Below are 23788 nucleotides of genomic sequence, written 5' to 3'. Positions count from 1 at the left end.
GTTTAGAGGGTCCCTGGCCACAATCATTAAAAAAGAACTTTGATAGGCAGATAATTAAGTGCTGACCTAACAATGGGTTGAAGAGGAAAACGCCCTCAACCACAGTGAATTTTAACTGTAGAATGCTTAACTAGAGTTCTGTAGGTATGAGAATGATTTCTAATTTGTTACAAATATAAGTGAAGCCACCTGGTGTAACTTGAAAACTACTTTGTGTGACTTGAAATACTGCAATGCTGTCAAGATAGGAGCCAGTCACAAAGCAGCTCCAAAAAAAAAAAAAACCGAGCCAAGCCCAAGACAGACTTTGATGTGCTAACGAACCATCCCTAAACTGTGAGCCTTTCTAGCCCAAAGTTAATACCCACTGGAACACAACAAAAATTGGAGCCTTATAGATGTCTCCCATGCTGCCATGCCACACTGCCATGCTCCTAGGACACAACATTTCAAGCCCCTGAGCTGATTGATACCCGTGGGCAAGGGGACTTGGAGAACTGGCCACCGTGTGACTCTGGCTTACCTGTCACACATGTCCACCTGTCAGCACTAGCTCCCTGTCCCATGCTCTCCAAGACCACCTGGGACCTCCAACGGTGCCACCCTCCTGGCCTGCCACAACCGAAGGACTTCATGGTGGCTGGGCTTTCTCCCTAAGCACTCTCCCTGGAGAGGGCTCCCCTGTGGAGACCTGCAGTTTTTTCTGCCTGTCCGTTTCCATGAGAACACCGTAACCTCCATCATAGCGTGGGCTGTAAGAAAGGTTTGTGTGAATAACCAAACATATTTGACAGGCAAATCCTGAGACGACATCCTGATTGCCAAGCATGTAGCAGTACACTGGCCTGGGCTCTCTGCGTAATTATTTTGCTAAAAAAGTAAGAAAAAGAAACACACACACATATACCATAAGTACTTAGTGAGTCATGACAAAAGACCCGATTCTTGACATTGAAACACAGAAAGCTCAAAACAAGCAAACAAACAGACAAACAAACAACAACAACAAAAAAACACAAAAGACTTGTTTGGACAGAATATGCTAATGAGGTTAAGATGTGTGCTCCAGATGTGCGCTCATTTCACGGTCGCAGGCTTTCCCCCCAGGCCATCTGCCTTACAAACGTGCACCAAGAGGCCTGGGAGGACTGCTGGAAAAATCAACGTGGTCGGGCGTTGGGAAAAGACAGAAGACTCCCAACACGTGCAGCAGTCACCATCCCACTGTCAGCATCTCCTGTGAGAGGACAGTGGTGTCCCATGGCAAGGGACCCTGCATGCCTCTGCCAGCACTGCTATGGGCCTTCATTTATGATGTGCGAAGCTTGGTTCCAGTTTGTTTATCACATCTACAAGATTTATTTTCAACTTTAACTTTAAAATGATGTCTATGTCACATGACATAAATCAGAGAATTCTCAGGTCGTCATAGTGTCAAAAGACTGGTTACATAACAGATGTTTTATAAACCAAACAAAAGCCCTCAGGGCACATCAGAAGGGGGATGTTGCCTTCTCTAGGCTGATGTCACTTGGCATCAAGCTCATCTTTAAAGACTCCTAAGGTGTGGTAATATCTGTGACTCATGAATTGTCCTTTCATTGCTTTACAGATTGCATGATTTCCAGGATTAATAAGCTCTGAGAGTCTGACCTCATTTGTTTACTGCACACAAACAGCATTACAGTAAATACCATGCTTATTAAGGCAAATTGGCAGAATCACTTGCCAGAGATGACCAAAGGAGGGGAGGGCCAAAGCATCTCGAATCGTTAAATGAATGGACGCTTTTACACAGGGCAATGGAAAAGCTAAGGCTTCTTTGCCCAGAATTCTCACAAAACAGCAAGAGCAGGCTCACAGAGCCCTCAAAGCATCTGGCCCTCAGTGTGCGGAAACTGAGGAAGGTTGGCCACAGGCATCCAGAGGGTACCAAGACTACTGAATGGGAGAGAGCAGAGGCTGGAGAGGCAGGCCTGGCAGGCCAGCGGCCAGGTGGGGAAGAAGCTAGGTCAGGAGAGTGAAATAGCATAGCAACTGGCTACTTCTCTGAGATCTGTGGATTTCACAACCCATGTTTTTATTTTTGGCGCTGTGTGGAGTGTGTAGAATGGCAAAGAGTGCAGGAGGCAGGCTGACCTGGTTGTTGCCCCCACTCCTTGTGGGTGTGCCTAACCGTCAACCTCCGTCGATCTCAGGCCCCCCGTGCCTGGAAGCAGAGACTTGTGACCAATGAGCAATCAATCGGGAGAAGCCTGGGCAGCCCCAGCTTTTCTAACTACCTTCATTTCCCCTAAGTAAGAGCATCTGGAGGAGATTTTATTTAACGCTAGCATGTCCACACTCCTCACCACATACCGTACGTGCTGCTTGAGCTAAAACTGTTCTCTTTCCTGGAACATTTCTCCTGACCCCCTGCTTAAAGCTCTGGAGCAGACACTTAATGCAATGCACCCCCTGAGACACCTGACAAGATCAAGGATGCTAAAAAGAAGGTGACCATTTGCAGCACCTCCCACGTCAGATAAAGATCTTCCAGGCCTTTAAATGAAAAGGTCCAGAAAACAGGCCCCTCTGAGTGAACAGCCAGGGTGGAGCACCACTGAGAACCTGGAAGCACCTGTGTTTGGTTGTCATCTCTGGTCTCCCTTTCCAGGACATTTCACTCCTGCCCTCACCTTGCTATTCTTCTGTAACTGAACGGCACTCCACACCCAGCCAGCACCCACAGTGCAGAGCACAGTCTTCAAGTATGTTTCCTGGAACCCCATGGCACTCACAATTCCATTCAGTGCCTGTCTTGGTTGTGGTTACTGTCGCTGTGCTGAAACACTATGACCAAAAGCAACTTGTGGTGAGGAAAGGGTTTACACTTGGCTTACATATCCTGAATCACAGTCCACTGTGGAAAGCCAAGGCAGAAACTTAATCTGGTGGAAGCCTGGAGGAAGGAGCTTATGCAGAGGCCATGCAGGGGTGCTGCTTACTGACTTGCTCCTCATGGCTTCCTCATGCTGTCTTCTTATAGAACCCAAGACCACCAGTCCTTGATGGTACCACCCACGGTGGGCTGGGCCCTCCCCCATCAATTGCTAATTAAGAAAATGCCCTACAGGGGTCTAATTCGTCAGTTGTCAACCTTGTGGGTTGTGACCCCTTTGGCAAAGCTCTATCTCCAAAAATATTTATAGTACAATGAACAGTAGAAAAATCACATTTATGAAGTAGCAACAAAAATAACTTTATGGACCCACAACATGAGGGAGTGTATTAAGGGTTGTAGCAGTAGGAAGGCTGAGAACCGCTGGCCTCAGCCTGGGCTTACAGAGGCCTTCTCTTACATGAGCTCCCTGCTCTGCGGACTGCAGCTTCTTTCAAGCTGACATCAACACCGGCTGGCACAGCCACCGGTCGGCACAGCCACCATCGGCTTATGCCTGCTGTTAAGAGCTTTCTGCACCTTGGAATAGATCTAAACAGAAAGGAATAAATTTTGGGTGATAGCTTTGCATCAGCAGGACACTTTGAGGATTGAGACCACAAAGATGGGAGAATCCCATTAACGCAGTGGGAAGCCAGCTGCTTTGGTGGCTCTGTTTTGGTAAGTGTGTGGTTGAGAGGATACTCCCCATGTGTTCACACTTACTCTTGCCTGTATCTTTCCCTCCAACCTCCCCCGATCTGTTCAACCACCAGTGTACCTTCCACATGCTGGGAAAACATTTTGTACATGAGTTATGTCCACGGGAGACTGTAAAAGTGATCTAGGTTGGTAGTTTTGAGAGGAAAAAGCTGTCCTCTAGAAGAATTAGTTGTCGGCACAGACCTGGAGGAGTTATTCTACTCTTGATTGTAAGTATCTGTCTTTGCTAATGACAACTTTAGGAAGCCCCCAAACCTCAATTCTAGAGTGTTTTAGTTGGGTGTCCACCCTGAGTACAGCAGGATGTTTAACATTTTGGGACATAACCCGCTGAAGACACAGGGTTGCCCCCATTAGACACCCAGGAGTGTCCCACATTACACACCCAGGAGTTTCCCCGAGGAGGGGTCCCCCGACTAAACACACAGAAAGGTCCCCACAAATACCCAGGAATGCCACTCATCAAACACCAGGAATGCCCCCTATTAAAGGCCAGGAGTGCCCCCTGTTAAACACCAGGAGTACACCATATTAATGGCCAGGAGTGCCCCCACTAAATGCTGGAAGTGCCCTTTCAGGTTATGCTGCCCACAGATGTCTAAGGGTTGCCAAATTCCCCCACTTGAGAATCACTGAACTATAGATTACAACACTGGGGGGCTCAGCAGCTAAGAACATTTGTTCCTTTTGAAGAGGACCTGGGTTCAGATACCAGCACTCACATGATGATGGCTCACAATATTCCAACTCCAGTTCCAGGCAACCCAGTGCCCTCTTCTGACCTCCACAGGCACTGCATACAGGTGGCGCACATACATACATGCCAGCAAAGCACTCATACACAGAAAACAAAATAAATCTAAAAAATAAATCTTAAAAAATTAAAAACTAAGCTGTGCATGATGACACACGGCCTATAACCCCATCACTAGGAAGGCAGGGGGCTGAGGCAGGAACATCTTGAGTTGGAAACCAGCCTGGGCTACACAGTGAGGTCCTATCTCAAAAAAAAAAAAGGTACAAAAATGAAAATCCATTGGCTATTTGGGGAGAATGCGCAGCTGTTTCTACAGGTGGCAATATGTTATGTAATTCAGAACCATCCTCACTCCCTTCTGTCTTGTTATGAGGCAAACAGCTTCAAAAAATAAAATAAAATTCTGCAACTAATGCAACATTCAAAAACAAGAGCATCACGTAAATCCCCAAACAGAACCCAGACTGGAAGATGCTTCTCTGCCCTTAGTCATGAAACAGGCTTTAAAACAACTTGTGCTTCAGAAAAGCCTAAAACCACTTGGGACACAAGCAGCTGAGCCAGCAGCAGACAAACCTCAGAGATAAAGACACATCTTTTAACATCTGCGCTACAGTTGAAAAGAGAAACAGTGCTAGCTCATATAATAGCGTTCAAGTATCTCTTCAATTGGTAAGTTTTTTCCAAATTATAGCAGGCCTGAAACAAATAATAGACAATCTCTTAGTGCTCCCTACGCAAGAAGCAAGAGGTATCAACAAGATTTTTGTCATGAGCATTTAGTGTTAGTGTTTAAGGTTAGGGTTAAGGCTAGGGTTCGGGTTAGGGTTAGGTTTAGGGTTAGGGTTAGCCATAACAGCAGTGATGACAGAAAGCATTGTGCCACAGTATACAAAGAAGAAAACATCCAGATAAGCTTTTGCCATAAAAAATGTAAGTGGTAGGATAGGTATTTTTTTAACCCATTTCCACATCATACAGTGTGTTGAAAAATCACCCTGTCTCATTAACTAGCACATCTTTTCTGTGTTATATGTTAGTTAAATTTCGCATTATGCTTTAAATATACTCAGCAAGTATGAAAGGGTATGTCCATTCACAGGGTGGCTCCTTGTGTTCATGCGGCTTCTGTTCCTTCTGCTCCTTACTTGGTGACTAGAATTCACTAGGCATTTAAAAGATAGACCTTCTGGATGGAAGACTCCAGGACCCAGGAACACAGGCCCTAGGCCACTCTTCTCTCAGGAAAAAAAAAAAAAAAAAAAAAAAAAAAAAGAGTTGGACCCCCACCTGAGCCCTTAAAGATGAATGCAGATGTTTTAAACCACTGGCACGTCCCTCGCCCCTAACGTTTACTGACCTACCTAGCCCACTTGGGCCTTTTCCAGCCAATGGCTCTCCAACTTTGGTTCCTGGACAAGCACTACACGGAACAGAAACTCAGAAAAGCAGGTGTTTGATCCCTGACTCCGGAGGCTGGGTCCGATATGTGACAGCAGCCCTGCAGGTGATGTTGGGGCCCTTGAAATTGAGCCTGCTGATTTAGAACAGTATTGTCTCTCTATCCGTGACTGGGTATATCTTTATAACAGAAATTGAGTTGTGATTCCTATCTCATCCCCAGTCCACTGCAAGGTGGTATTCCCACTTCAGCGCTGTCGAAGGATCTGCACTTCACAAGGTCTGCGATGATTTACTAAGGCAAAGGTTGGCTTGCTAGTCTCTTGTCTGTTTTGGATCCCTTAGCTTTCTTCTCTAGAATAACCTGGAGACGCTGGGTGGGTGGAGAGTGTGATAGCTGTGAGAGTAAGGGCCACATCTTCCTGGTCACCAAGTCCGAATGGAAGGGCAGGGCTCAGCTGAGGAACATTTAGTCCTGCCTGGATGCCAAGGAGCTACAGAGCCCTGGTTGAGACACGCCTACTCCCAGTCCCCAAGAGCCTTGGACAGACCCCTCCTCTCGAGCATACTGGCATCTAGGCTGCAGCAGGTGGCCAGTGAGGGACCGGAGACTAAGGGGCCAGCCCACCTGGAGTTGCGGGAGCAGATGCAAGGCAGGGGACCCTATTCCTGAGGACAGGGGAATGAATGCTTCCTCTGTCCCTGGGTCCATGGTGCCTAAAGCTGAAAGACATCGCGTCTAGGTGTCCCCAGGTCCCTGAGGACGAGGAAGCTGGGTGGTCTAGACCATGCGCGCGGGTGGGAGGTGGCGACTCACCGTGTGGGTCGCTCTTCTCGCGGACGCCGTCCACGCGGCCGTCCGGGTGGATGCGCAGGAAGAAGCCGCCGTTCTTGCAGTAGAGCCGCTTGGGGTCCTTGAAGTGGCCTGGCGGGAAGGCGGCGCCCCCGTCCTCCGGCAGAGCGGGAAGCGAGGTGATGCCGCCGGCAGCCATGGCCCCTCCGCGGCCCCGGGGCGCGGCTGTGGCAGCTCTCGGGGCTCCCCGGCCCCGACCCCGGCCTCGGCCCCCCAGCGCGGCGCGCCCGCGGGCTGCCAGCCTCCCAGTATGTGTTCCGCCGCACTCGCAGGAAAGTGTGGCCAGACTGTGCCTGGAGCCGGCAGAACCCCTGGGTGGCACAGCGGCCCCGGGCAGCGTCACCCCCCCGTCCCCGCCTGCACCCCAGCCCCGCGCGCCCCCGCCCCGCGCGCCGCCTCCTCCCCACGCCCGGCGCCCGTAAGCTGCAAGGAATCTGTCCCGCTCGGCGCAGCCTTCTCTAGGCGACTGCCATGACGCAGCTCCTAAAGTTTAAAAGCAACTTTCTCCAAGCCTGCCTTTCAGCGCAGCGACGCGCCTTCCACCCCAAAGCAGCGGAAGGGTCTGAACTGGGGGAGGGATCGCGTCAGCCTTTGGAAATCTCCAGTCCCTGCAGAGCGCAAACTGTGAAAGGACGGGGTGCAGGAGACAGAGGCCGAGAAGGGGGCGCCTGGGTTTCCTTTCTGGGCGCCCAGCCCGAGACAGCGTGGGAAGATGAAACCGGCTTCCAGTCCTCAACACGTAAAAGCCCAGAGCTGGCGCTTTGCCGTACCTCAGTTGTTAGATGTTTCTTGGAAAGAGCCGAGTCTCACAAAATTGCAGTTAATTGCAGTTGGTGATTTTCAGTAGACCCTAATAGGCTCGACAGTCAGATTCTCAGCGCCTCTGCTCTGAAACTAGATGCTTCTCTTCCCTATCTGTGGGGCACATCGCTCCAGTGACTCGGGAAACCTGCACACATCAAATACCTGGGCTCAAAGCATCTGCATGTATGGTAGTCACACATACGGAAAGGGTGAAGGCCAGGAGGGGGAACCAGAGTAACTGCTCTGAGGAGTCACGCACTGAGCAGAGTGGGAGGAAATACAGATTTAGGAAAGCTTCTAGAAGGGCTACTGTATGCTATCTGTAAAAGGTCATCCTGAAGGACATGGGTTTTCAGCCTACGGAGACTAACACTCAAGTGTGTGATGAGTGTGAGTAAATCTCCAAAACTTTAAGCCGACAGGCCTTTTCTCCAGGCCGCTGTGTATCAAGCAGAGAAGTGTGAGCATGCTTATTTCTCCCTCGCTTTCTGATAGGTTCATGGCTGAAGTCCCGACAACATGAGACAAATTAACATGGGAAAAATACTAACTTATTTAGTGAAAATCTGGGCTCTTGGAACAGATGTGAAGACCCCAGAGCTACATAGGGACCTGTGTATTTTCGGTCAAGTTGGGAGCTGTGTGCACCGTGGAGAATGATGCTGAAGGGGTGCCGTCTAACGAGCATAAGCATAACTTAGCAAGTCTTGGTTGTTCTGATTCCTGTCCTCAGAGGTGGGGACTCCCTGACTTGTAGGTACAGGATAGACACATCTCAAACGTGGGCTTTAACACCCCAGTAAGAGAAGACTAAGGGATTATGAGAGCAACTGCCTGCTTTTTCTTTTTTCTTTCCATTTCTGTTTGTTTGTTTAGAGACAGGGTTTCTCTGTGTAGCCCTGGCTGTCCTGGAACTCACTCTGCAAACCAGGCCTCGAACTAACAGATCTACCTGCTTCTGCCTCTAGAGTGCTGTGATTAAAGGCCTGCATGACCACTGGCTCTATTTTATTTCTTTATTAAATAATTTATTCACTCTACATCCTAATCATAGCCCCCTCCTTCCTCTCCTCCCAGTCCCACCTTCTTCCTTCCTTCCCCCTTCTTCCCTCTCTCTCTCCTCCTCTCCCCCTCAGAAAAGAGCCACCACTGCCAATTCAACCCAGCACATCAAGTCACATCAGGGCTGAGCACATCCTCTTCCTCAGTAGTCTGGCAAGGCAGCCCCACCAGAGGGAAGTGATCAAAAAGTAGGCAACAGAGTCTATGTCGGAGAGAGCCCCTGCTCAACTTACTAGGGGACCAAAATGAAAACCAAGCTGCCTGTCGGGTACATATGTGTAGGGGGCCTAGGTCCAGTCTATGCATGGTCCTTGGAGCTGTTTTCTTAAATTCTGAGGTACCATTTGGGGACAACATGATCTCAACCTTATCAGTTCTCTGCCATCAGTTTCCAGAATGGTTCAACTACATCTTCACTGAGGATCCAGTAAGACAAGCAGCTCTGTTCTAATGCTGAGAGTGGCCCTAAGAGACACATAGTAGGACCCCAGCCAGCATTCCCCCTGCATACAAGATAAGGGATAGCAACTACAGCACAAATTTGAGGAGCATCAGTGCTGAGTAGTTAACTGATGGCATTGACCAGAGATTTGTGGAAGGAACTACATTTCCTCCCACACCTAGTTCCCTCCAAAGTCAAGAGAGAGGGAGTATCTATTCAACCTTTTCTTCAACCTAAAAATCCTAACCATATTTATAGGAAATGGCGAAAACTAATTCTAGGAAAATCAGGATTCCAAAGTAAATTGCTTATGGTTGCAAACAACTCAAACGATTACCAATGAATGGTTATCAATAGGAGCACATTAAGTGAAATGACTCGTGTAGTAAGTATTAATTAGTGAGTATGTAATTTACTTCAGGGATATTCGTGACGCAGGTAGTCGGCCTAGGCACTGGAGGCAACTCGGAGACGGGGGGCTGTGTTGCAGAGGTCGACTGCACTCTGTTCGTGGGCAGCATGGAGACGAAGGTGGCCGAGGAACTCCTCGAGCTGTTCCACCAGGCTGGGCCAGCAGTTTGCCTTTGTGAATTTCAAACACGAAGTGTCTGTTCTCTACGCCAGGAGTCTCCTCCATGAAATCAAGCTTTGCGGGAGGCCTTCTGAAATTCAGGTTAGACCAGGAGGAAGCCACGCTTCTCAGGATGCCAGTGTGCCGTACCCCCAGCATCACACCTCCACGCCTCCTAACAGCTAGGAAAGGGTGGTGGGTTATGTGACTCCATCAGCACAGATGGTCCAGAGGTCCTTTCTTCTCCAGAAGGGTATCAGCGGCAAGCAGGGATGAACAGTGTTTTCACACAGATGTCATAGGTTGGGAAATTTGGTTCTCCACATGCAGATCAGTCGGGATTTTCACTATCAGTTCAGCCACAGGTTCATAGCTTTAATCAGTCTTCTAGCTCCCAGGGGCGACAAGATGCACTGTCATCACAGCATAAAAGACAGAATTCTCACCCCTACCTAGCAGATAGCCATGAGCAGTGTGAGTCTGATCGTGGGTTTGACTGTCACTGCAGAGGAAACAATGTAGCAGAGGATTTCTACTGTGACAACAGGAATCAGGATGGCTGGAGCTGTGACTATGATAACAGAAGGGACAGGAGAGCTGGGAAATGGCCCTCATCTCAGCACTAACAAGCATCTCAACGACATTGTTTACAGGGCCATTTTAGACCCTTTTAATTAAGCTTTTCTGGAAGTATTTCTAAAAAACTGTACAGGGTAGCCCCACAATTTGCCCCCTGTCTTTGAAAAAAAAATTTTTTTAACCTAGCAGCAGTTTCATGGAGAACTAGAACTATTGCTCCTTGTTTGTTACTCTAATTACCTTACCTCTGGTTTCTAAAGAGGATGGATTTTGGAAAAGAATGTGCCACCATTCTGGTCATTTCAGACACTCTAGGAAAGATGACCTGTATAGATTGGTTGCATTATAAAGCAAATATTTTAATTACTCACGCTTTTATGCAAGAAATTTGGTAATGATTCATTTTGGTGTATATAGTAGGAAGCATCCAAGCTGGTAGTCTGAAATGGCTTTCTGTATTTTGTTAATAAATGAGAAAATAGAAAAAAAAGATTTGTGAGCTTGTCTCATCAGATATAATTCGATAAGGAACTATTACTTTTTTTTTAATGATTTCCTCCCCCACCAATGCATACAACACATTCACTGATGTATATTCCAGGAACACCTGCATCTGGGCATCTGCAGTCAGCGGAAGAGCTCTCATTTAGTGTTTACACTTTTTAAATTATTAAAATTTATTACAATTTATTCAGTTTGTATCCCAGCTGTAGCCCCTCCCTCATCCCCTCCCAATTCCACCCTCCCTCCCTTTTCTCCTTCCATGCTCCTTCCTGGTCCACTGATAGAGGAGGTCCTCCTCCCCTTCCATCTGACCCTAGCCTATCAGGTCTCATCAGGACTGGCTGCATTGTCTTCCTCTGTGGCCTGGTAAGGCTGCCCCTCCCCTCAGGGGGAGGTGATCAAAAGCCAGCCACTGAGTTCATGTCAGAGACTGCTCCTGTTCCCATTACTAGGGTACCCCTTTGGACAATGAGCTGCCATGGGCTACATCCGTGCAGGGGTTCTAGGTTATTGCCATGCATGGTCCTTGGTTGAGTATCAGTTTCAGAAAAGACCCCTGTGCCCAAATTTTTTGGTTCTGTTGCTCTCCTTGTGGAGATCCTGTCCCCTCCAGGTCTTTCTATCCCCCACCCTTCTTTCATAAAATTTCCTGCACTCTGCCTAAAGTTTAGCTATGAGTCTCAGCATCTGTTTTAATATCCTGCTAGGTAGAGTCTTTCAGAGGCCCCTTGTGGTAGGCTCCTGTCTTGTTCCTTGTTTTCACCCTCTTCCGATGTCTATCCCATTTGCCTTTCTGAGTGAGGATTGATTATCTTACCCAGTTTCCTCCTTCTTGCTTATCTTCTTCAGGTGTACAGATTTTAGTATGATTATCCTGTATTATGTCTAATATCCATTTATAAGTGAGTATATACCATTTGTGTCTTTCTGCTTCTGGGATACCTCACTCAGGAACTTTTTTTTTTTTAAAGCCACACCTAACACATGTACAACTGTTTTTTGTTGTTGTTTGTTTGTTTTTTACTTACAAAGTAAAGTTTTTTATTTACTTATTTATTCACATAATAACTATAATAATCTGATATGAAATCCTCAAGAAAAAGATAGAGTATCCCACTCCTTTAGGGAAGAGTGTACAAAGACACTAGAAAGGACCAGTCTACAGTTTCCAACAAAAGTCAGGTCGATGGGTTGGTTTCAGAACTCTTTATGATGCACCAGGGAGGCTAGAAAGCACTAGTAGCCCCAAATATCCTGGGCTCAGGAAAACTTGAAGGAATTATACCAAGAGTCCCAATGTGTTTATAAGGTTGTCTGAAAGAAAAAGCAAAGCAGTGTGCAGACGGAAGCCTGTGTGTACTGGCTGAGTGTGTCAGAACCCAGTATGCTAAATGTGAGAATGTGGGGACAAACCCACCATGGGTTAAGACTGTTAGGATGTTTTCGAAGGATAGCAAAGGAATAAGGAAGATGGGGAAGAGGGGAAGAGAGAAAAGGAAGAAAGAGAGGGAGAGGGAGAGAGAAACAAAAGACAGCAAGCAGACTGTCCAGAACACAACGATGCCACTTGGCCATGTTTTCTAAGTTGCCGGGAAAGGAACCTCTGTCTCTCTGATGACTTCTGCACTTCATCTTGTGCTCTCAGCTAGAAAAACAAAATGCCCCCCTATAATCCAGGAGACTTCTGATCATTTTATTTCCTTTTTGCCTTGCTCATCAGAGTTTCATATGTTTAATGTTCAGTTCCATAATTAGAGGTGAAACAGAAATACACATGGACCAGAGCTCAGTGAATACAAGAAAAGGGAGGCTCAGAATCAGGAGACAATGTGTGGTGGCTTAGTGCCTGGCCTCCAGCTGTCACAGGGCACATGGGATGCCTCAAGCAGGCAGTGTCCCAGCCTATTTCATGTTCCTAGTTTCTTAACATGGGCTTCTTCTTTTTAAATTTACATTGGATTTTTTAAGGTTTATATATTTTAATTTTGTACATGAGTGCCTTTCTTGAATGTCTGTCTGTCTATGCAACATGTGTGCCTCGTGTCTCAGCAGGCAGTTGTGAGCCACTGCATGTGGGTGCTTGGAACCAAACCTAAGTCCTCTGCAAGGGGAGTATAAGGTCTTAACCACTGAGCGCTCTCTCCAGAAGCCCACAAATTTAGTGTTTTATTAAAGGAACCATTTTAAAATGTATTTTTATGTTTTAATGTAAATTTATGTTTTGCCTAGATGTATGCCTGAATGAGAGTGTCAGATCCCCTGGAATTGGAGTCACAGACAGTTGTGAGCCATCTTATGGGTGCTGGGAATTGAACCTGCATCCTCTGGAAGAGCAGCCAGTCAGTCGGTGCTCCCAACCTCCTAGCCATCTCTCCAGCCCCATTAAAGAAACAATTTAAATATAAGTTTATGGCCATGTTTCTCATAAATATTTTGTTGATAACTTGAATTAGATTTATTTTTGTCTTTTAAACCAGCTTAAAAGCACAAACACACACATGCAAACAAAACAAAACAAGAAACCCAGAAGTTAACAAATAATGAGGATGTCCTTGGACTCCATCCTAATCCACCTCTTTTCTTTGGTGTAGCCCATTTTCCCAAGCTCATTTCACACCTTTTTCTGAGTATTTGCAAGCATGCCTACTCCCAGTGAAAGCAGCAAAACTGTGTGTTCAGACAGAAATGGTACAGGGCTGTCAGCATCTCTTGGCAGCTGACATCATCACTCCAGCTGTGTCTTAGATATTCTGTGGTGGTTCTACGGCTCTGTTTGGTTTGCTTCAGCGCCAGGTACCAAGAGCACAGCACAGCCACACATTGAGGCTCCACATACTGATGTCCATGCAGGTTACATGGTTTACTGCAATAGCATTTTTGTTACTTGTCTCCATGTGCATGTGTAGAAACTGTTCTTTCAGGACCTTTGCTCAGCAGCGTCATTTAATCTTAAAGACAGGGTTAAGCCTAGCTCTGCGACATCTACACTGACTTGTAGACCTACCAGCAATAAACACAACTTCATAAAGATGTCATTCTTACCCAGCTGTCTACACTAGAAAGCTGACAATGCTGATCAGTAGACAGACAACAAAATTAAAGTTGAAAAGCCGTTCCACAAACTGGAACATCTATACTAAAATCAACAGTATAGATGTAAGAAAGGCTCTTCTTCATCTAAGGCTAAAAGAAAAAAAAAATCTATTTGCCAGTCAACATGGCAGACACCTGGTCATCAGAGAACAGGATAACAGCCATGCCTCTCTCACTACTCAAAAGTGCTAACACAACCCAGCTTCATTACTGCTGTTTTCAGTCAAGATCTGTATTTCCTAGGCTGGTTATGAATTTTGCTGACGATGACCTGATGACCTTGCGTCCCTGATCCCACTGTCTCCACCTCCAAGTGCCGAGATTACAGCATATGCTACCACTCTGAGGTCGATGTAGTGCTGGGGCTCAAACTCCAGGACTGGCATGCTATAAGGGCACCCTACCCACTGAGGAACATGCCAAGCCAACGCACATGGTTTTAAAGAGAGAGGCGCCCTGCCGTGCACAATGAAGAGCACACGCTTGATTCCTAGGCACAGCAGGTTCTTGTTGAGAGAGAGTGAGCCTGTGCAGAGCAAGAAGAGAAAGAAACATCTCTCCTTTAGGTCTCCAGGTAGAATTTTCTGGCACTATGACCCTTCCTGAGCTTAGTCTTTCTGGACAAAAGGTTCCTGACCACCACAGGCTTCTTCCATCTCTACAGCTCAAAAGTTCTGTTTGCTGAGAAACATCCTTGCTTTTCCAGACATGTCCCAGACATCAGTAGCTTCACCCTGACCACACATGGGCAATCAGTGATGCACACCAGGCTCAGGAGCATGACCAACCCTGACCATCCAGACTGGTGATTATGCCCAGTGTTTGCGTTGACACAAGAGAAGTGGGAACGTTTTCTTTCATCACCGAGGAAGCACTGGCTTTGTCTGTAGTCCAAGTTTACTTTCCCTCTGCCAAAACTATGACTTTGTTTGTAACTTTCCAGCCAGTGACCTCAATCCTGACCTACAGGAGGCACCCACTCCCCACCGGAATGGAAAAGGTCATTTAGTCACCTCAGCCTGCAGTCCTCATGAGAATACAGCATTCCAATTCAGTGCAGTGTTTTGAGAGTCAATGTGTTCTCTCAAAGTATCAGAAGAAATGAGCACTATTTTAAAAAAATTGGAATGGGATTTAGCTAGATTTAAATTTTTTATAGTGTTCCCCTTAGGCAGGAAAATATATGTCACTAAAGTATCCAAAACAATATGCTATCTGGAAAGTTACTCTTTCGATCAGTGGTTTCTTAATGAAACTGCAGTAAAAGTTCAATGGGAACCATAAGCTGGGCTCATGTACATCAGATAATAAATACACAGGAGACACAGATAGCCACAACTGTTTAAACCCAGATCCTATAAATTCATGTGAACACCTAAAAGCACTAATTTTCCAATTTTCTTATTTATTCTAGAACATTGGAAATTCTCAGAACTTCGCCTCTCTATTTTGAAGAAACATTTGAGAGGAACTGACCATAAAAACATGTCAGAAGACTTTTAAAAGTTTAAAGCAAGGGGCTAGAGAAATGGCTAACTGGGTAAATCGCTTGCCATGCACATGCAAGTGTGAGAGCTGGGGTTTGAATCCCCATCACCTCCATGAATGTGAGGTGGTGGTGGTGCTTCTGTGATTCCTGTGCTTGGAAGGAAGATAAAGAGGTTCCCAGGAGCAGGCTGGCTCCCTAGATCAGTCATATTAGTGAGTGCTAGGTTCAAGGGAAACTGTCACACCCCGTCCATCTCTCTCTTTCTCTCTCACGCGCAAACGTGCCTACACATAACATGCATACACACATGTATGCATGCATGTGCACAATTAATTTTAAAAGTAAAATTAAAAGTGTGTATAATGCATCAGCTAAAAGGATAAGACCTAATTATACAAGATGTGCATCCAGATCAATAGGCAATAAAGGAAGTAAGAGGTGCTCTAAGATTTGTGTTCTATGGTGAAATCTCAAGTTATCTCTTGTGTCAATGCTCCTGAAACACTGTTAGCAGCTCCTCACAAGAGGAGTGCATGGCAGAAAAACTGACAATTGTAACTATGATTTTGCAAAACAGAGAGAAAATGTTCTTCATATCATCCTAATAAAAGCCAAGGGTTCAATATTTACTCATAGCTATGCAACAGCATTTCTTCAGGGGATTAAACTGACGTTTGAAGAACATTACTTTCTGCTGATTTAATCTAAAAAGACAGACCTTAGATAACTCAAAGGGGGAGGCTAATTAATGTGACTGTCTGTTACTCTGTCAGTTCTCTTGTGTCCAGTTATATACTTTTTATACTGAGAAGTGAGAGTTGATCATGAGGATAAGACAAACACTTCTAGCCAAAAATTGTCATTGATAGATACATTTGGTTGGCAAGCCTGCCATAAACAGATGAACAAATAAGTACAGAAATATATAGGTAGATTTTATTTTGCTTTATTTTGTTTCTCTAAAATTTAGTCATGTGGAACATACTATTTTATAGCCTTATTTTCCATTTGTCAACATATTATGAAGATACTATATCCTATGAATTATGTTGTAGTTTTTGAGTTGTAGAGATGGTTTAGTGGTTGAAGTACATGTTGCTCTTCCACTTGCAGAGGACCAAAGTTTGGTTCCCAGCTTCCACATCAGACAGCTCACAGACTACCTGTAACTCCAGGGGATCTGACGCCCTCTCCTGGCCTTTTGGGTACCTACATTCACATGCACATACCACCCATCGATACCCACACACTTAAACACAATTAAAAATAAATACAAATCTTTTTAATGCAGCTTTCCATAGCTTTATTATGGAAACTACCCCATAGCTCTATTGATTAAATATGTGTATTTCTTTTGTGTGTGTGAGTGTAAGCATGTGCATGTGTGGAGGTCAAGAAAAGTTTTTCACAACCTGGTTGTTGCTTTCCATAGATCTATTTCCTAAAGTACTTAACCTTCCAAAACAGTGCCACCAGCTAGAGACCAAGAGAACTCATGAGTCTACAGGGGAACATTTTTATGTTCATACCTCAACAGGGATATTTAGGGAATAGACAGGAAATGCCAGCTAAAGACACTAACCTTTCATTTGTTCATTTTTTGCTAAACACAGTCTACACGTGATATGCATTTTTAACAGAACAACAACAATAAAAATGCTTGACCATTTTCTTTCTTGATCATTTAAATACCTATTTTAGTTTCTTCTTTTTCCTCACATGTGCTGGGAGCCAAGGCTATTTACTGAAGTCAAAGTCAATTAGTGAGCCAAAGCTATTTAGTGGAGACAAAGCTATTTACTAAGCCAAAGCCAAGTAGTGAGCAAAGGTCACTTAGTGGAGACCTAAAGCTATTTAGTGAAAGAGTTACCTAAGACCCTAAATCATGGGTGATAGATTTGTGAGGACATCTGTCTGTTAGTTTTAGAGCATCCGTGAGATATCTTAAGAAAACATCCTTATGGTATCTTGCAGGTGCAATATTCAAGCCATGAAAGTACTCTTCCCATCTCCTGCAGCAGTAATCTAGCCTTCCCCCTTTCCTGCCTTCTCCTTATGTAAGTTGGGTAAAAATTTCTAATAAACGAGACCTTGATCAGACAAACAGACTTGGCTTCATTCTTCGAGTCTCTTGTTCCCTTCCCCCCTCATTCCTTCTACCCTCTGTCTTTAGGAACCCATTGAAATCCCCCGGGTCGGGGCACACATGTTTGTTTTTAGCTCAGTCTCTTGTTAATTTATTTCCAGATCCACTGAGAATAAATAGATCTCCAAGCACATTCACATCCACCTTGCTAACATGAAGTACTACTAATGACACCAGAGCGCAGACTGTAAAAAGTATGAGTTTTGAGAGGACTTGATCATGCCATTTGTATGTCCTTGTCTTCAGTCATCAAATGAGAAGAAGTCCACTTCACTCACATAAATTATACCCCCTTTGTTCAGCTGCAGAAGACACCTGGGTCACACCATCAACATCTAGGCCCACTCATTGTGATATTTCTAGAAAATTCCTTGCTCACTGCTTAAAAACACTCAAAACACAAATATAAACTAATATTTCAGGAAGCTGCTACAAGTGTACTTTAAGTCTCTTTGTTCCCACACAAAAGGAAAGAATGACAACAATTAGACAACTCATTTTGGAAATTAGGAACTTTTATGAGACTGACTTCAATCCTTTTTCCTTAAGAGCCACTGAAAGAAGAAAGCTAGAGCCCTTTAATACTCTTGAAGCAGAGGCAGGCAGAGGTCTGTGAGTTCAAAGCTATCCTGGTCCACACTGCATGTTCCAGGACAGCAATGGCCTCATAGTAAAATCCTGTCTCAAAAAAAAAAAAAAAAGAGAAAGAGAAAGAAGAAGGTGAAGGAAGGAAGGAAGGAAGGAAGGAGAAAGAGAGAGAAAGAAAAAGAAAGAGAAAGAAAGAAAGAAAGAAAGAAAGAAAGAAAGAAAGAAAGAAAGAAAGAAAGAAAGAAAGAAAGAAAGAATGGAGGGAGGGCATAGTTGAGACTAGCTATCTTCCATCTGCTACTGCACAGAGGCAGTAGACTCTTGGTTCTCTGGAGGCCCTCCCACCCTGCCTTAGCCTGAGACTGTCTTCCAACAGCTACAACCCTGAGTCAAGTCTCTGTTTTGCTTATGGCACTAAAGGAATGGAACCAACCAGAGCAGAATTTCCTCACCTTTCTGTGTCAAGTACCTAACCCACTTGCATCCCTTCAGTACCCAGAGGCTAACCCTGCAGTTGCAAGCTTGTGGCTTTGCTCCTTTCTCTTCCTGGAGCCCTTGGCTCCTGCAACTCTGCTTTCTGTAACACCAGGTTCCTCTGCTAGCAGGCCATTCCCATCAAATACATGTCCATGCTGCTTATTTCAAAACAGCCTTTCTCTTCCATGAGCCTACTCCCTTTCCCAGACACTACCCAGTTTTTTGCTTCCTTCTACAGCAAAATTCCTCAAGCATTCTCTAATAGCTGTTGCTGCTTCCACCCATTTATTTTTAAGTGTTTGATTTCATTTATTGCTTAAGCAATTACATGACAACAAGTAATGAATACAATAAATACTTCATTCACAGTCCGCTAGCCTAAGACACCAATTACTCTTGTTTTGTTTGTGCACTGCTACAACCGTGGCTAAGATTATTTTTATAAAAGTTCTTCGGTGTTCTTCTTACTTAGCCTTCTACTTTCCTAGCGTGCCACATAACTTGTAGAATTATGTATTTTAAGGCCAGAAATAGTCACTATGTCCATGATCTTGCATGGTCCACATTTCAGGAGACCGAGGTCCTCTCTCAAGGTTTTTGGCCTACATTGCTTTGGAAGTGGCCGAACCTGCATATTCTCACTTCAACAATCATGTAGCCATATAGCCATAAAGAGATAGAAGGCCCATTTTCCAGGTACTTCTGGCCCCCCCTTCAAGGCCTCTCACCCAAAGCACCTGTTTAACCAAGGCCTACAAGCCACCTGCCTCCCTAGTTTCTCTTTCAAATGGACTTGAGCAATGGGTATTAGTTGATGTGTCCAGAAGTCTAGCCGCTAGATTTTAGCAGTATATTGAGGCTGTTGGCTTGGGAGTCATTGTGAATGGACAATCAGTAGCCTCCCCTACCCCCAACAAAAATTCCATGACTTTTGATTAATAAGAAATATCTCACATGCTGGTCGAGTTCTACCACCAGTCTCTTCCAGCTTCTAATCACCATGAAATCATGTAATCCATGCACTGCTGGCATTAGGAATGACTCTGACAACTTTGATTTTTGACTGTGTTTCTAGTTCTGTGCCTCTTCATCCATTTCTGCTGAAATAAGACCTCAGAACTCCTCACTCATCCTCTTGATTGACCAGATCGGGAGGTGATTACAGGACTTCAACCCCATACACAATCACAGGCCGCCAGCCTTTCATAGAAAATCAGAGTACAATTCCCAATGAACCATCCTTACTCACCTAAAGTATTGCAAGTTTCATTGTTCGCTGGTGTTTTGTGAACTTTTCATGTTTCTAATCATAAAATTTGTTTTCACTTGATGGAATCATTTTTCAGGGTGACACCTGGGGCATACATTTCAGAGGACTAGCAGAGTCCCAGAGCTTCACCTTCACACACATTTCAGGATAACATTTGATGATGTAGAGCATTGCTAAGGGCTCTGTGCTACATACACAAATGCAGTGATCTGACTCAGTGAGGTCACATAGTCACTAGGCTGTGACTACTCCCATTGTCTTTCCTAGTAATTTTAATTGAAAGTGGTTTCTTTGCAAACCGTGTGGAAGACAGAGATCTGTGCTGTCACTGACTATAAAGGGCAAGGAAGCTTCTTTTGCAGTGGTACCAGTGACTGCAGACTCACAAGGCCTCTGTGGCAACCTCACCCCTAAAAAAAAGGAAACCGTCTAGACAGAAAGCCATTGAGAACTCTTTAAAATTGTGATGAAGTGTAGCTCTTCCTGGCTGATGGCTGATGGCTGATGGCAAAGGCTAAGAGCAGGAGAAGGACTGTTTTCTTTAAGGGGCTGGCCACTGGGAGTTTGACAGTGCTCCAGGAAGTATATGGGCAACACAAGTTCGACTTGGTTTTGTTTTTTGTTTTTTTGTTTTGTTTTGTTTTGTTTTTAATTTTTTTTCTCTTTTTCTTCTTCTTTTCTTTAGGGAAGGTCACAAGGGGTGGGGACTGAGAAGACTGGAAAGTGATTGGGTCCATTATATGAAACTTAGACATAATCAATAAAAATATTATACTGGAAAAAAGAAAGTGGTCCCTTTGCTTAAAAGCCTGAGACTTTTGCACGATGCTGAGTAGTAGTTCCTAATGCTGTCTCTCCTTCACTTTCGTTGGTTGATGTCACTATAAGAAAAAGCTCTCCTGTCCTCAGTCACTAAGGTGCCTCCAAGGACTCAGCTGCCTCCCACTGAGTCCCCTGGCTTCCCAAGCTCTGTCTCCCCCACCCCCCACCCCCCTGCTCCCGCCCCCGCCTTCTCCCGCAGCCGCCTTCTGCAGGCCGTTTCCACCAAGGAAACGCTATCCAGAACCTCCACTCTTTCCACCCCTTTGCTGATGCAAGTAAAGGTGATGACCTGCTGCTTTCTGCTGGCACTGCCGATTATATCCATATAAGAATTCAGTGGACTTGGAAAGGGGCAGGGAGGAGATGAGGGTGGGAGGGTGGGATTGGGAGGGAGAGAGGGAGCGGGATACAGCAGGGATGCAAAGTTAACAAACTGTAACTAATATTAAAAAATAAAAATTATAAAAAAATAAAACAAAATATTAATCTTAATTAAGTGAAAAAAAAAAGAATTCAACAGAGAAACGGCAGGAAGACCCTTACTATTGTCCACGGGATTGCTGATGACTTTGATAAAAAGAAACTAGTGAAGGCCTTTAAGAAGAAATTTGCCTGCAATGATACTGTAATTGAGCATCCAGAATATGGAGAAATAATTCAGCTACAGGGTGACCAACGCAAGAACATATGCCAGTTCCTGATAGAGATTGTGCTGGCTAAGGACAGTCAGCTGAAGGTTCATGGGTTTTAAGTGTTTGTGGCTCTGAAGCTTAAGTGAGGATTTCCTTGCAATAGGTAGAATTTCTCTTCTGTCCCTTGTCACAAGTTTAAAAACCTCTTGTATAAGTAACCATTTGGGGTCCGCTTTTAACTTGGACTAGTGTAACTCCTTCATGCAATAAACTGAAAGGAGCCATGCAAAAAAAAAAAAAAAAAAGAAAGAAAGAAAAAGCTTTCCTTTTTTTACCCCATTTATCCATCTACTTGTATACAACAGAGACTTGCAGATGTTTAATTTACTCAGGCAATGTCTTTTTCTATCATTGACATAGACAGCTGAATTATGCCAGAAGTGGCTACCCCTTCAGGCTGGCTTTCTTTTCCTTTAACACAGCAGTTCTCAACCTGTGGGTCACAACCCCTTTGGATGTTGAATGATCCTTTCACAAGGGTGTCCTAAGACCATGGGAAAATACCAATATTTACATTACAATTCATAACAGTAGCAAAATTACAATTATAATGTAACAACAAAAATAATTTTATGGTTGGGGTTCCCCACAACATGAAGAACTGTATTAAAGGGTTACAGCATTAAAAGGTTGAGAGACCCACTGTTTAAACACATCTACATTATCCTTTTAACATTGCTTGCTAGTTTCTGACACATATGAAACTGTTCTAAATTTATTTTTTCATTTATCCTGCCCCAGCCCTGAAAGCAGAGGGTTTTTAGAGATGTTTATCCTTATTTTGGAGGAGTTTGCACAGAATAGAATTTAGACATTTAGGTCTGGTTGCAAGATCAGCTTGGCATTATTGTCAAAGAAGACATTAAGTAGGTGACATATCCAGTTCTGATCTTGCGCATCACTAGACTTATTTTCAGTTTCTCCCTTTCTGTACTTGTAATTGTTATAGCAGTGAGAAACCTGATTCCACTGCTGCTATGTATTTGCTGTTTGGATATATCTTCCAGGTAGCCAATCTCTTCTCTGTTGCTTCTTAAACGTGCTTCTTCCTCACTTGACTGTACCTCCACATATCAGCGTGGTGACTGCTCCCTTCTACGGTTGTGTCTCACCTGGGTACACCCATGCCATCCCTGCACAATGTAGAAGCTCTTCTGATTCCTCTGAGACTCCAACTCCAATGTCTCTGATCACACAATTCCCCAGTATGAATGCTTTGCTCAGACCCTCTAGCTACTTTTAGAACCAAATTATTTAGGCAATGTCTTAGTCTGCCTTATATCATAAAATACCTAAGGTCGAATAATTTCTAAAGCTCACAGTTTATGATGCTGACATTGGTGTTTAGTGAGAGCTTCATGGCCCCACATGGTAAAGTGAGATAAAGAGGCTGCGTGGCAAAAAGAAGCAATGTATTGGGTGAGAAAGTAACACTTCTGTACAGTAGCTGGCTCTCTCCTAACTAGTCCTAGAAAAGTGGACCCACCCCACAAAAGGACATTAATCTCTCCCAAAGTAACCCAATCTCCTCCCTCTAGGTTCTACTAGGTCTTAAAGGTTCTGCTACCTCTCAGTACCTGTAAGTTGGGAGCAAGCCCTCAGCCCATGGACCTTTCCTACTCACACTAGAATAGGAAAGAGAAAAGAGGTGCAGAAAGAAAAATAGCAGTGCTCATAGAGATGGCTGTAGCCACACATGTGTTTCCCACGGCTCTCACCCTACTTGAAAACTTCTGTTCTGTTGCTTATTGTTTTGTTACTATCAAAGCAAGATACACAATAAACATAATAGTGACAAGCAAGACAGCCTCATAGGGCTCTGCACTCAGGTTAAACACCAGTTTGCTGTAGCCATCTTGATACTCTGAATTTTTGAGCAGAAGCACATTTTAAGTTTGCTTATATGCTCTTTTATAAGAAAATAGGCATGCCTTTTTATGATCATTAATATAAAGCTATGCTGTACATACATTGCTGTGTCTCTTGCTTATCTTCTTGGATCAGTATCTCTTCAGCATCATTTTAATGGTAGCATAGTGATCTATTGTATGGATATACTATAACTGAGACACTTCAGATAAGGTACTTGGTACCTGAAGTGCTAAGTTAAACTTTTTTATTTTCCTCATTGTAAAATGGGAATGCTACTCAACATAAGCTATCAAATATAGAGTCAGCATTATCCCTCTACATACTAATTTGACCAACAGCTAAAAGGCAACTTAGAGCCAACTGACTGAAGATGATTTATTTGTTAAAAGGACAAAATGGTAAAACAAAACAAAACAAACACCAAATCTGAGCATTTGTTTATAAAAAAACAAAAATTCTTATTTAAAAATGGCAAAGACTTTCAGGCCCAGCTTTCTAGAGCTGAGAGGGAGTAGGTGGCCTCACTTTACCCTGGTGAGTTTCTGGAACGCACTGTTCATTTAAATTACAAAGCCCATTACTAATCATGCAATAACTTCCATTTACGAAACTGGAATCGAACAATGTTCCCTCCTGGTGAGTGTTATGTCAGCAACAAACATGTTTTGTGTCTTTCTGACATATGTCAGAATTATTCACTTATAGTTGTGTTTAAAATTTTTA

At 44.3% G+C, this 23788-nt stretch overlaps 2 protein-coding genes and 1 pseudogene across 2 annotated transcripts in view; 2 read left to right on the top strand and 1 right to left on the bottom strand.

Annotated features, from left to right (window-relative positions):
• Fgf2 (fibroblast growth factor 2) overlaps positions 1 to 7026 on the bottom strand; it is a 53083-nt gene extending 46057 nt beyond the window's left edge. The window contains exon 1 of the mRNA XM_021632299.2: positions 6619 to 7026. Coding sequence (XP_021487974.1) covers positions 6619 to 6793 — 175 coding nt within the window. The 5' untranslated portion in view covers positions 6794 to 7026. The remainder of the gene's footprint in view (positions 1 to 6618) is intronic.
• A 99-nt stretch (positions 7027 to 7125) lies between these two features.
• LOC110545878 (RNA-binding protein 7-like) lies at positions 7126 to 10159 on the top strand (annotated as a pseudogene).
• Positions 10160 to 18964: 8805 nt separating this feature from the next.
• LOC110545879 (eukaryotic translation initiation factor 1-like) lies at positions 18965 to 21252 on the top strand. Its single transcript, XM_060378629.1, has 3 exons — positions 18965 to 19063; positions 20701 to 20837; positions 21012 to 21252. The coding sequence occupies exons 1-3, from the start codon at positions 18965 to 18967 to the stop codon at positions 21250 to 21252; spliced, it is 477 nt and encodes a 158-aa protein (XP_060234612.1).
• The last annotated feature ends 2536 nt before the right edge of the window (positions 21253 to 23788 follow it).

The sequence above is a fragment of the Meriones unguiculatus genome, chromosome 2 (assembly GCF_030254825.1).
Source record: "Meriones unguiculatus strain TT.TT164.6M chromosome 2, Bangor_MerUng_6.1, whole genome shotgun sequence".
NCBI classification, from domain to species: domain Eukaryota; kingdom Metazoa; phylum Chordata; class Mammalia; order Rodentia; family Muridae; genus Meriones; species Meriones unguiculatus.
The sequence above is the reverse complement of the archived record's forward strand: the minus strand, read 5'-3'. Positions and strand labels throughout refer to the sequence as shown.

Bases quoted from the DNA above. Each gene is read 5' to 3' on its own strand.
- LOC110545879 (XM_060378629.1), top strand. From the start codon at position 18,965: ATGGTCCACATTTCAGGAGACCGAGGTCCTCTCTCAAGGTTTTTGGCC. The intron at 19,064-20,700 runs GTAGCCATATAG...CTTCTCCCGCAG, and splicing joins ATTCTCACTTCAACAATCAT to CCGCCTTCTGCAGGCCGTTT. The intron at 20,838-21,011 runs GTGGACTTGGAA...GAAAAAAAAAAG, and splicing joins TATATCCATATAAGAATTCA to AATTCAACAGAGAAACGGCA.